Source organism: Rhinoraja longicauda, chromosome 19, assembly GCF_053455715.1.
Source record: "Rhinoraja longicauda isolate Sanriku21f chromosome 19, sRhiLon1.1, whole genome shotgun sequence".
Lineage (NCBI taxonomy): Eukaryota > Metazoa > Chordata > Chondrichthyes > Rajiformes > Arhynchobatidae > Rhinoraja > Rhinoraja longicauda.
Window position 1 is genome coordinate 7,243,323 of NC_135971.1, and position 13,373 is coordinate 7,256,695.

At 55.5% G+C, this 13,373-nt stretch overlaps 1 protein-coding gene across 6 annotated transcripts in view; it reads right to left on the reverse strand.

The window, feature by feature from the left end:
- The window catches only part of LOC144603050 (vacuolar protein sorting-associated protein 52 homolog), a 39,793-nt gene extending 27,343 nt beyond the window's left edge, over positions 1-12,450 (reverse strand). For all 6 annotated transcript variants that reach the window (XR_013548525.1, XR_013548526.1, XR_013548524.1 and 3 more), the window contains exons 1-6: positions 12,293-12,450; positions 10,746-10,798; positions 9,744-9,819; positions 8,725-8,792; positions 5,155-5,330; positions 1,867-2,017 (exon numbers count right to left, since the gene is read on the reverse strand). Coding sequence is in view for 3 of the 6 variants with exons in the window: in XM_078416182.1 (XP_078272308.1) it covers positions 1,867-2,017; positions 5,155-5,330; positions 8,725-8,792; positions 9,744-9,819; positions 10,746-10,798; positions 12,293-12,371 (603 nt within the window). In the remaining 3 variants the exon portion in view is untranslated. The remainder of the gene's footprint in view (positions 1-1,866; positions 2,018-5,154; positions 5,331-8,724; positions 8,793-9,743; positions 9,820-10,745; positions 10,799-12,292) is intronic.
- Between the last annotated feature and the right edge of the window lie 923 nt (positions 12,451-13,373).

Here is a 13,373-nt window from a genome sequence, read left to right on the forward strand (position 1 = left end):
CACACCGGCCAACATGCCCCATCTACACTAGTCCCACTTGCCCACACCGACCAACATGCCCCATCTACACTAGTCCCACCGGCCCACACCGACCAACATGCCCCATCTACACTGGTCCGTACCCTCCCACACCGACCAACATGCCCCATCTACACTAGTCCCACCTGCCCACACCGACCAACATGCCCCATCTACACTAGTCCCACCAGCCCACACCGACCAACATGCCCCATCTACACTGGTCCCACCCGCCCACACTGACCAACATGCCACATCTACACTAGTCCCACCTGCCCACACCGACCAACATGCCCCATCTACACTGGTCCCACCCGCCCACACCGACCAACATGCCCCATCTACACTAGTCCCACCCGCCCACACCGACCAACATGCCCCATCTACACTAGTCCCACCGGCCCACACCGGCCAACATGCCCCATCTACACTAGTCCCACCCGCCCACACCGACCAACATGCCCCATCTACACTAGTCCCACCCGCCCACACCGACCAACATGCCCCATCTACACTAGTCCCACCAGGCCACACCGACCAACATGCCCCATCTACACTAGTCCCACCCGCCCACACCGACCAACATGCCCCAGCTACACTAGTCCCACCAGGCCACACCGACCAACATGCCCCATCTACACTACTCCCATCCGCCCACACCGATCAACATGCCCCATCTACACTAGTCCCACCCGCCCACACCGACCAACATGCCCCATCTACACTAGTCCCACCTGCCCACACCGGCCAACATGCCCCATCTACACTAGTCCCACTTGCCCACACCGACCAACATGCCCCATCTACGCTAGTCCCACCGGCCCACACCGACCAACATGCCCCATCTACACTGGTCCCACCCTCCCACACCGACCAACATGCCCCATCTACACTAGTCCCACCTGCCCACACCGACCAACATGCCCCATCTACACTGGTCCCACCAGCCCACACCGACCAACATGCCCCATCTACACTGGTCCCACCCGCCCACACTGACCAACATGCCACATCTACACTAGTCCCACCTGCCCACACCGACCAACCTGCCCCATCTACACTGGTCCCACCCGCCCACACCGACCAACATGCCCCATCTACACTAGTCCCACCCGCCCAGACCGGCCAACATGCCCCATATACACTAGTCCCACCTGCCCACACCGACCAACATGCCCCATCTACACTAGTCCCACCTGCCCACACCGACCAACATGCCCCATCTACACTAGTCCCACCTGCCCACACCGACCAACATGCCCCATCTACACTAGTCCCACCTGCCCACACCGGCCAACATGCCCCATCTACACTAGTCCCTCCTGCCCACACCGGCCAACATGCCCCATCTACACTGGTCCCACCCGCCCACACGCCCCATCTACACTAGTCCCACCTGCCCACACCGACCAACATGCCCTATCTACACTAGTCCCACCTGTCCACACCGACCAACATGCCCCATCTACACAAGTCCCACCTGCCCACACCGACCAACATGCCCCATCTACACTAGCCCCACCTGCCCACACCGACCAACATGCCCCATCTACACTAGTCCCACCTGCCCACACCGACCAACATGCCCCATCTACACTAGTCCCACCTGGCCACACCGACCAACATACCCCATCTACACTACAACATACCCCATCCCGCTGAGTTACTCCAGCAGTCCCTAGTGGGCGTAGGATCGTGTTAATGTGTGCGGGGATCGCTTGTCGGCGCGGACCCGGTGGGCCGAAGGGCCTGTTTCCGCGCTGTATCTCTAAACTAAACTAAACCAAATGGGTGGCAGGTGTAGACGTGCTGCACTACCCGCTGCGCCACCTTTGCCGAAGGCCGTACCTTGATCTTGAGGCGGTCCAGGATGTCTTGCACGTCAGCACAGGGCAGGGTCTCCTTGAAGGACTGCTCCTTGACGTAGTTAATCTTGTTGTTGAGCTCATGGAGCTGTTCCAGAAACTGCTGTTCAGTGACTGGGGTGTCCAAAATGGTACTGCAACGTAAACATGCAGGGAGGCGGTGAGAGATGGGCAGGCAGTGCCTAGAGATGGGCGTGGCACCAGGAGATGGGCATGGCACCAGGAGATGGGCATGGCACCAGGAGATGGCTATGGCACCAGATGGACATGGCACCAGGAGATGGGCATGGCACCAGATGGACATGGCACCAGGAGATGGGCGTGGCACCAGATGGGCATGGCACCAGATGGGCATGGCACCAGGAGATGGGCATGGCACCAGATGGGCGTGGCACCAGGAGATGGGCATGGCACCAGGAGATGGGCATGGCACCAGATGGGCATGGCACCAGATGGGCATGGCACCAGGAGATGGGCATGGCACCAGGAGATGGGCATGGCACCAGGAGATGGGCAGTGCCAGAGATGGGCAGGGCAACAGGAGATGGGCATGGCACCAGATGGGCATGGCACCAGGAGATGGGCATGGCACCAGATGGGCGTGGCACCAGGAGATGGGCATGGCACCAGGAGATGGGCATGGCACCAGGAGATGGGCATGGCACCAGATGGGCATGGCACCAGGAGATGGGCATGGCACCAGGAGATGGGCATGGCACCAGATGGGCATGGCACCAGATGGGCATGGCACCAGGAGATGGGCATGGCACCAGGAGATGGGCATGGCACCAGGAGATGGGCATGGCACCAGGAGATGGGCATGGCACCAGGAGATGGGCAGTGCCAGAGATGGGCAGGGCAACAGGAGATGGGCATGGCACCAGGAGATGGGCGTGGCAACAGGAGATGGGCATGGCACCAGATGGGCATGGCACCAGGAGATGGGCATGGCACCAGATGGGCATGGCACCAGATGGATGTGGCACCAGGAGATGGGCATGGCACCAGGAGATGGGCATGGCACCAGGAGATGGGCATGGCACCAGGAGATGGGCATGGCACCAGGAGATGGGCAGTGCCAGAGATGGGCAGGGCAACAGGAGATGGGCATGGCACCAGGAGATGGGCGTGGCAACAGATGGGCATGGCACCAGATGGATGTGGCACCAGGAGATGGGCATGGCACCAGATGGGCATGGCACCAGGAGATGGGCATGGCACCAGGAGATGGGCATGGCACCAGATGGACATGGCACCAGGAGATGGGCATGGCACCAGATGGGCATGGCACCAGGAGATGGGCATGGCACCAGGAGATGGGCATGGCACCAGATGGACATGGCACCAGGGGATGGGCATGGCACCAGGAGATGGGCATGGCACCAGATGGACATGGCACCAGGAGATGGGCGTGGCACCAGATGGGCATGGCACCAGATGGGCATGGCACCAGGAGATGGGCATGGCACCAGATGGGCGTGGCACCAGGAGATGGGCATGGCACCAGGAGATGGGCATGGCACCAGATGGGCATGGCACCAGATGGGCATGGCACCAGGAGATGGGCATGGCACCAGGAGATGGGCATGGCACCAGGAGATGGGCAGTGCCAGAGATGGGCAGGGCAACAGGAGATGGGCATGGCACCAGATGGGCATGGCACCAGGAGATGGGCATGGCACCAGATGGGCGTGGCACCAGGAGATGGGCATGGCACCAGGAGATGGGCATGGCACCAGGAGATGGGCATGGCACCAGATGGGCATGGCACCAGGAGATGGGCATGGCACCAGGAGATGGGCATGGCACCAGATGGGCATGGCACCAGATGGGCATGGCACCAGGAGATGGGCATGGCACCAGGAGATGGGCATGGCACCAGGAGATGGGCATGGCACCAGGAGATGGGCATGGCACCAGGAGATGGGCAGTGCCAGAGATGGGCAGGGCAACAGGAGATGGGCATGGCACCAGGAGATGGGCGTGGCAACAGGAGATGGGCATGGGACCAGATGGGCATGGCACCAGGAGATGGGCATGGCACCAGATGGGCATGGCACCAGATGGATGTGGCACCAGGAGATGGGCATGGCACCAGGAGATGGGCATGGCACCAGGAGATGGGCATGGCACCAGGAGATGGGCATGGCACCAGGAGATGGGCAGTGCCAGAGATGGGCAGGGCAACAGGAGATGGGCATGGCACCAGGAGATGGGCGTGGCAACAGGAGATGGGCATGGCACCAGATGGATGTGGCACCAGGAGATGGGCATGGCACCAGATGGGCATGGCACCAGGAGATGGGCATGGCACCAGGAGATGGGCATGGCACCAGATGGACATGGCACCAGGAGATGGGCATGGCACCAGATGGGCATGGCACCAGGAGATGGGCATGGCACCAGGAGATGGGCATGGCACCAGATGGACATGGCACCAGGGGATGGGCATGGCACCAGATGGACATGGCACCAGGAGATGGGCGTGGCACCAGATGGACATGGCACCAGATGGACATGGCACCAGGAGATGGGCATGGCACCAGGAGATGGGCATGGCACCAGGAGATGGGCATGGCACCAGGAGATGGGCATGGCACCAGATGGACATGGCACCAGGGGATGGGCATGGCACCAGATGGACATGGCACCAGGAGATGGGCATGGCACCAGGAGATGGGCATGGCACCAGATGGACATGGCACCAGGAGATGGGCGTGGCACCAGGAGATGGGCGTGGCACCAGGCGATGGGCATGGCACCAGGGTGGGTGGTCAGGGATGGGTTGGTGGTGGGCAGTAGGTGGCACTGAGCCCAGTCACTCACGAAATCATGATGGCGGAGTAGGGGGTGGGTGGGTGGGTGTGGGGTGGGTGGGTGGGTGTGGGATGGGTGTGTGGGTGGGCGGTGGGTGACACTGAGCCCGGTCACTCACGAGATCATGATGTTGGAGTCGGGTGTGGGTGTGGGGTGGGTGGGCAGAGGTGGGGTGGGTCAGTCAGGGGTGGGTGTGGGGTGGGTCAGTCAGGGGTGGGTGGGTGCAGGGTGGGTGGGCGGGGGGTGGCACTGGGCCCCCGGTCACTCACGAGATCATGATGGAGTTGGGGGTGGGTGTGGGGTGGGTCGGGGGCAGGTGGGTGTGCGGGTGGGTGGGTGCGGGTGTGTGGGCAGTAGGAGGCACTGGGCCCGGTCACTCATGAGATCATGATGGTGGAGTCGGGGGTGGGTGGGTGTGGGTGGGCAGTGGGTGGCACTGGGCCCGGTCACTCACGAGATCATGATGGCGGGCACGATCAGCTCATCCACCAGCTGGCTGAGCTCGCTGCGCACTGACTGGCGGTTCTTCAGCTTGATGTTCATGGCGATGGACTGTTCCTGCAGGGTCTGGATCTCACAGCTGATGCTGCTCAGGTCACTCTGGAAAGTCCCGAGCATCTGCTCCATCCTCTGTCACACAGCACACGGCACAGTCAGAGAGAGAGGGGCAGAGACAGGGAGAGAGACAATAGACAATAGGTGCAGGAGGAGGCCATTCGGCCCTTCGAGCCTGTACACACCGCCATTCAATGTGATCATGGCTGATCATTCTCAATAAGTACCCCGTTCCTGCCTTCTCCCCATACCCCCTGACTCCGCTATCCATAAGAGCTCTATCTAGCTCTCTCTTGAATGCATTCAGAGAATTGGCCTCCACTGCCTTCTGAGGCAGAGAATTCCACAGATTCACAACTCTCTGACTGAAAAAGGTTTTCCTCATCTCCGTTCTAAATGGCCGACCCCTTATTCTTAAACTGTGTGGCCCCTGGTTCTGGACTCCCCCAACATGTTTCCTGCCTCTAACGTGCCCAACCCCTTGATAATCTTATACGTTTCGATAAGATCTCCTCTCATCCTTCTAAATTCCAGAGAGACAGAGACAGAGACAGAGACAGAGGCGGAGGGAGAGAGACGGAGGGACAGAGACAGAAACAGAGAGTCAGAGAGAGCAGAGAGAGAGACAGAGAGGGAGAGACAGTGAGAGAGACAGGTGGAGAGAGGGAGAGAGAGAGACAGAGAGACATAGAGAGAGACAGGGAGAGAGAGAGACAAAGGGAGAGAGTCAGAGAGACAGGGAGAGAGAGAGAGTCAGAGAGACAGGGAGAGAGAGAGACAGGGAGAGAGACAGGGGGAGGGACAGGGAGAGGGACAGGGAGAGAGAGGGACAGGGAGAGAGAGGGACAGGGAGAGAGAGAGAGTCAGAGAGACAGGGAGAGAGAGAGACAGGGAGAGAGAGGGACAGGGAGAGAGAGGGACAGGGAGAGAGAGGGACAGGGAGAGAGAGGGACAGGGAGAGAGAGGGACAGGGAGAGAGAGAGAGTCAGAGATACAGGGAGAGAGAGAGAGAGTCAGAGACAGGGAGAGAGAGAGACAGGGAGAGAGACAGGGAGAGAGAGGGACAGGGAGAGACAGGGAGAGAGATAGAGAGAGACAGAGAGAGAGAAAGACAGAGAGAAAGACAGAGAGAAAGACAGAGAGAGAGACAGACAGAGAGAGAGTCAGGGAGTCGTAGAGTCACACAGCGTGGAAACAGGTCCTGCAGCCCCATTCATCCACGCCGAGCAAGATCCCCATCTCAGCTTGTTCCATTTGCCGGCTTCTGTCTAAACCTTTCCTACCCGTTGAGTCTTGGAGATGCAGCAATGGAAACAGGTCTTTGAGTCCAGCTCATCAATGCCGAGCAAGGTCCCCCATTTAATCTCACCCTACCACACCCACAGAGCAGTCCTGAACATGCGGCACCGTGGAGCAGCGGTAGTGTTGCCGCCTTACAGCGAATGCAGCGCCGGAGACTCGGGTTCGATCCTGACTACGGGCGCCGTCTGTATGGAGTTTGTACGTTCTCCCCGTGACCTGCGTGGGTTTTCTCCGAGATCTCCGGTTTCCTCCCACACTCCAAAGACGTGCAGGTTTGAAGGTTAATTGACTGGGTGAATGTAAAAATTGGCCCTAGTGTGTGTAGGATAGTGTTAGTGTGCAGGGATCGCTGGGCGGCGCGGACTCATAGAAACATAGAAAATAGGTGCAGGAGTAGACCATTCGGCCCTTCGAGCCTGCACCGCCATTCAATATGATCATGGCTGATCATCCAGCTCAGTATCCCGTACCTGCCTTCTCTCCATACCCCCTGATCCCTTTAACCACAAGGGCCACATCTAACTCCCTCTTAAATATAGCCAATGAACTGGCCTCAACTACCTTCTGTGGCAGAGAATTCCACAGATTCACCACTCTCTGTGTGAAAAAAATCTTTCTCATCTCGGTCCTAAAAGACTTCCCCCTTATCCTTAAACTGTGACCCCTTGTTCTGGACTTCCCCAACATCGGGAACAATCTTCCCGCATCTAGCCTGTCGAAACAATAGACAATAGACAATAGGTGCAGGAGTAGGCCATTCAGCCCTTCGAGCCAGCACCGCCATTCAATGTGATCATGGCTGATCATTCTCAATCAGTACCCCGTTCCTGCCTTCTCCCCATACCCCCTGACTCCGCTATCCTTAAGAGCTCTATCCAGCTCTCTCTTGAAAGCATCCAACGAACTGGCCTCCACTGCCTTCTGAGGCAGAGAATTCCACACCTTCACCACCCTCTGACTGAAAAAGTTCTTCCTCATCTCCGTTCTAAATGGCCTACCCCTTATTCTTAAACTGTGGCCCCTTGTTCTGGACTCCCCCAACATTGGGAACATGTTATCTGCCTCTAATGTGTCCAATCCCCTAATTATCTTATATGTTTCAATAAGATCCCCCCTCATCCTTCTAAATTCCAGTGTATACAAGCCCAATCGCTCCAGTCTTTCAACATACGACAGTCCAGCCATTCCCGGAATTAACCCAGTGAACCTACGCTGCACGCCCTCCATAGCAAGAATATCCTTCCTCAAATTTGGAGACCAAAACTGCACACAGTACTCCACTTAAGAATTTTGTAAGTTTCTATAAGATCCCCCCTCAGTCTTCTAAATTCCAGCGAGTACAAGCCGAGTCTATCCAGTCTTTCTTCAAGACAAAAGCCAGCAAAGTCCGATCAAGGTTAGTCTGAGGGGTTATCAAAGAGGTAGGTAGTAGTTTAGATTTTTGTACATTTTAGATAGTTGTACAGGGCATTGGTGAGACCACACCTGGAGTATTGCATGCAGTTTTGGTCTCCTAATCTGAGGAAAGACATTCTTGCCATAGAGGGAGTACAGAGAAGGTTCACCAGATTGATTCCTGGGATGGCAGGACTTTCATATGAAGAAAGACTGGATAGACTCGGCTTGTACTCGCTGGAATTTAGAAGATTGACGGGGGATCTTATAGAAACATATAAAATTCTTAAGGGGTTGGAGAGGCTAGATGCGGGAAGATTGTTCCCGATGTTGGGGAAGTCCAGAACAAGGGGTCACAGTTTAAGGATAAGGGGGAAGTCTTTTAGGACCGAGATGAAAAAGGTTTTTTTCACACAGAGAGTGGTGAATCTGTGGAATTCTCTGCCACAGAAGGTAGTTGAGGCCAGTTCATTGGCTGTATTTAAGAGGGAGTTAGATGTGGCCCTTGTGGCTAAAGGGATCATGGGGTATGGAGAGAAGGCAGGAACGGGGTACTGACTGAGAATGATCGGCCATGATCACATTGAATGGCGGTGCTGGCTCGAAGGGCCAAATGGCCTCCTCCTGCACCTATTGTCTAGAACCATTGACCGTACGTGTCAAGAGAGAACCATTGACCTCCGTACAAGAGCAGCCCAGTGAAGTCCCTGGTCACCACCCTGCCAGTCTGACTGTGGCACTGCCCCCCCAGGCTGTGCCCGCACCCACCTACCTCCAGGATGGTGTCACAGGCCGTGATCTGGTTGTGCAGACTGGCGATGTTCTCACTCTCCTTGATGTCTGTTGTGAACGCTGAGGAACGCAGTGGGAACTCAGAGTTAAGAGCACATCTCCCACCCCGTTAGAACAGAGGGCCGGGGCAGTTGCTGCATGGGCGGGGGGGGGGGGGCAGTTCATAGCAGGTGGGGCTGGAGCAACCTGCGTCAGTACCTGCCTGTGTACCTGTCCATGTACCTGCCCTGTGTCAGTACCTGTCCATGTACCTGCCCTGTGTAAGTACCTGTCCATGTACTTTCCCTGTCATCACCTCTCCATGTACCTGCCCTGTGTCAGTACCTGTCCATGTACCTGCCCTGTGTCAGTACCTGTCCATGTACCTGCCCTGTGTCAGTACCTGTCCATGTACCTGCCCTGTGTCAGTACCTGTCCATGTACCTGCCCTGTGTAAGTACCTGTCCATGTACCTGCCCTGTGTCAGTACCTGTCCATGCACCTGTCCTGTGTCATCACCTATCCATGTTCCTGCCCTGTGTCAGTACCTGTCCATGTACATGCCCTGTGTCATCACCTGTCCATGTACCTGCCCTGTGTCAGTACCTGCACGGTGTCAGTACCTGTCCATGTACCTGCCCTGTGTCAGTACCTGTCCATGTACCTGCCCTGTGTCAGTGCCTGTCCATGTACCTGCCCTGTGTCAGTACCTGTTGATGTACATGCTCTGTGTCATTACCTGTCCATGTACCTGCTCGGTGTCATCACCTGTCCATGTACCTGCTCGGTGTCAGTACCTGTCCATGTACCTGCCCTGTGTCAGTACCTGTCCATGTACCTGCTCGGTGTCAGTACCTGTCCATGTACCTGCCCTGTGTCAGTACCTGCACGGTGTCAGTACCTGTCCATGTACCTGCCCAGTGTCAGTACCTGTCCATGTACCTGCCCAGTGTCAGTACCTGTCCATGTACCTGCCCAGTGTCAGTACCTGTCCATGTACCTTTTTTTGGGAAAGGATACAGTCTTTAATGGAGGCATGTTCAATATACTGTAGCTCCGTCTCCACCTGTTTGGAGTAGTGTCTCAGATCAACACCCTGTGGATAAAGACAGCCCAGTTAAACCCACTCTCACACCCGCCCCAGCTTCAAGAACAGCTTCTCCCAGACATCCATCGGGCTCTTGAACATTAACCGCACAACATTAACCTCAGTGGCGCGGTGGTAGAGTTGCTGCCTTCAGGGCCTGTCACAGTTATGCGATATTTAAGGCGACTGTCAAAGTCGAAGCAGATGGCCGACATTTTCTTTTACCCTACGACAACGACCACGACAATGCCCAGTCCGGTCGATCGATACAAGTGACTTTTTTGTGAAACTAGCACCTGGCTAAGAGATGACACTGTCTTCGGAAACATCGCGAAATTCCCCACGCTTACCTGACCGTCAAACTGCCGCCTCCAATCTACCCGTCAAATGTCCTGACGGTAAATAAATTGGTTCAACAAAACCACTGGTATCTTCAAATGCCTTTACTTAATTTAATGTTACGTGCTTCTAAACACATCTGCGACAACCTGGCAAACCTGGGGACAGCGTGATACAGACAGCGGCCGCAATAAGCTACGATACCTGGCGACAAGCCAGCTGTGGCCGAGACATTTCTACCTGGAAAATGTTTCCGCGATGCGCCGAGATCGGCTACGATTCATTGAAGGTCCCTCACGGTCACGCCCGCGACACCACGACGAACATTCGGTGACAGCCTAGTCACCGGCAGTCGCCTTAGTGGCACGGGCCCTTTACAGCCTTGCACCAACGGAGACCTGGGTTCCATCACGACCACGGGTGCTATCTAAACGTAGTTTGTACGTTCTCCCCGTGACCGCGTGAGATCTTCACAGGTACCATTTGCTCACAGCGTGACCAGTCGCTCCAACGACTGCTACATCAATCACCACTTCACAAACATTAATCCCATCCCTGCACTTTTGCACAAGCTGCTAAAAACGAAGTACACTCACAGTCTTTAATGCTTCCTTTACAAGTTCATCCTCGAGGTTGGCCTGTATGTGGGCTGCAAAGCAAAGGCAATAATCATCTTAGACTTTCATATGAAGAAAGACTGGATAGACTCGGCTTGTACTCGCTGGAATTTAGAAGATTGAGGGGGGATCTTATAGAAACTTACAAAATTCTTAAGGGGTTGGACAGGCTAGATGCGGGAAGATTGTTCCCGATGTCGGGGAAGTCCAGAACAAGGGGTCACACAGTTTAAGGATAAGGGGGAAGTCTTTTAGGACCGAGATGAGAACGTTTTTTTTCACACAGAGAGTGGTGAATCTGTGGAATTCTCTGCAACAGAAGGTAGTTGAGGCCAGTTCATTGGCTATATTTAAGAGGGAGTTAGATGTGGCCCTTGTGGCTAAAGGGATCAGGGGGTATGGAGAGAAGGCAGGTACGGGATACTGAGTTGGATGATCAGCCATGATCATATTGAATGGCGGTGCGTACAGGCTCGAAGGGCCGAATGGCCTACTCCTGCACCTACAAAGGGGCGTGGCTGTGTTCTGCAGCTGCGGCTCACCGGCAGTCTCTCTGTCTTTTTTTTGTTTTTTGTCTATTATCATCGTTTAATGTACGTTTTGTTCTATTTTTAACTCTGTGTATGTGGGGGGTGGTGGGGGGGTTGGGGGAAACCTTTTTTCTAATCTCTTCCTCAACGGAGATGCGACCTTTACCGTGTCGTATCTCCGTTCGCGCTACGGCCTAACATCGTGGAGTCGGCGGCCTCCAGCTGGGATCGACCTTGAAGACTCCGGTCGCAGGGCCTGGACTTACCATCTCGGAGGCTTCGGCCGTGGGCCCTGCAGACCGCAACATCGGGAGTTCGCAGGTCCCTGGCTGGCGACCGGTTTTTGGGAGCTCCAGCCGTAGCAGCTTCGACCGCCCCGAAGCGCGAGGTACGATCGACCTGCTCGCAGGCCCTTCATCGCCCTGCGTGGCTCGGCCGCAGCACTTTCCATCGCCCGGTGGGGGCTCAGGACTTTCATCGGCTTGCTCGGCTCGGCCCTGGGACTTTCCATCGCCCGGTGGGGGCTTCAAAAAGTTGGGAGCCTCGATCACCTCGTGGCACCACGGGAGAAGAATGAGGAGGAGATAAGACTTTTCTTTGCCTTCCATCACAGTGAGGGTGTGCTTGGAGCAATCGCTGTGATGGCTGTTTGTGTAAAAATTGTATCTGTGTGTCCTGTGCTTTTTTGTTGTCTACTGCCGGACCCTGATGTGAGAGGACGCTGGCGTTGTTTATTCGCCGCTTTTCCGTTAGGATAGTTTGTCTGTTTGTTTTTATGTTGATTGTTTTTGTAAAGCGCTTTGAGCTCCCGATAAGGCGCTATATAAAATAAATGCTTATTATTATTATTATTATTATTATATTTTCTATGTAAACCAACACCTGCAATTGCCCGTATCTGCCTTGATTAACAGGTGTGGTGAAGCAGGACAGGTGAGCAAGGTGAGCAAGCCCCTCCCCCCATCCCACGCCCGGCTCGGGAGGGATGGCACTCACTGTCCACTTCGTCCAGGATGAACTCATTGCAGGTGATGTCCAGATCACCCATCAGCATCTCACCGCCCACTGCCTGCATCCGCTGCCCCTGCACGAGAGAACCGGCCGGTGACAATCACGGTACAAACTCCAAACACCTACAGGTCTGTGGGTTCATCGACCTCTGCAAAAATTGTAAATTGTCCCTCGTCAGCGAGTGTGTAGAATTGTGACAGCGTGCGGGGATCCCTGGTCAATAGACAACAGGTGCAGGAGGAGGCTATTCGGCCCTTCGAGCCAGCACCGCCATTCAATGTGATCATGGCTGATCATTCTCAATCAGTACCCCGTTCCTGCCTTCCCCCCATACCCCCTGACTTCGCTATCCTTAAGAGCCCTATCTAGCTCTCTCTTGAATGCATTGAGAGAATTGGCTTCCACTGCCTTCCCCCCATACCCCCTGACTCCGCTATCCTTAAGAGTCCTACCTAGCTCTCTCTTGAATGCATTCAGAGAATTGGCCTCCACTGCCTTCTCCCCACACCCCCTGACTCCGCTATCCTTAAGAGCTCTATCTAGCTCTCTCTTGAATGCATTCAGAGAATTGGCCTCCACTGCCTTCTGAGGCAGAGAATTCCATAGATTCACAACTCTCTGACTGAAAAATGTTTTTCCTCGTCTCAGTTCTAAATGGCCTACCCCTTATTGTTAAACTGTGTGGCCCCTTGTTCTGGACTCCCCCGACATTGGGAACATGTTTCCTGCCTCTAACGTGTCCAACCTCTTTTAATAATCTTATACGTTTCGATAAGATCCCCTCTCATCCTTCTAAATTCCAGTGTATACAAGCCTAGTCGCTCCAGTCTTTCAACATATGACGGTCCCCGCCATTCCGGGAATTAACCTGGTGAACGTACGCTGCACGCCCTGGTCGGCATGGGCTCGGTGGGCCGAAGGGCCTGTTTCTGCGCTGTATCTCCAAAGTAAACTAAATAAACTAAACACATGCTGGCACCTCTACTGGAATGGTGCGGGGGGGGGGGGGTGGGGGTTTATGCTGGATGGTTTTGGGGAAGATTAGTACCGGGGGGTCAGTTTATGG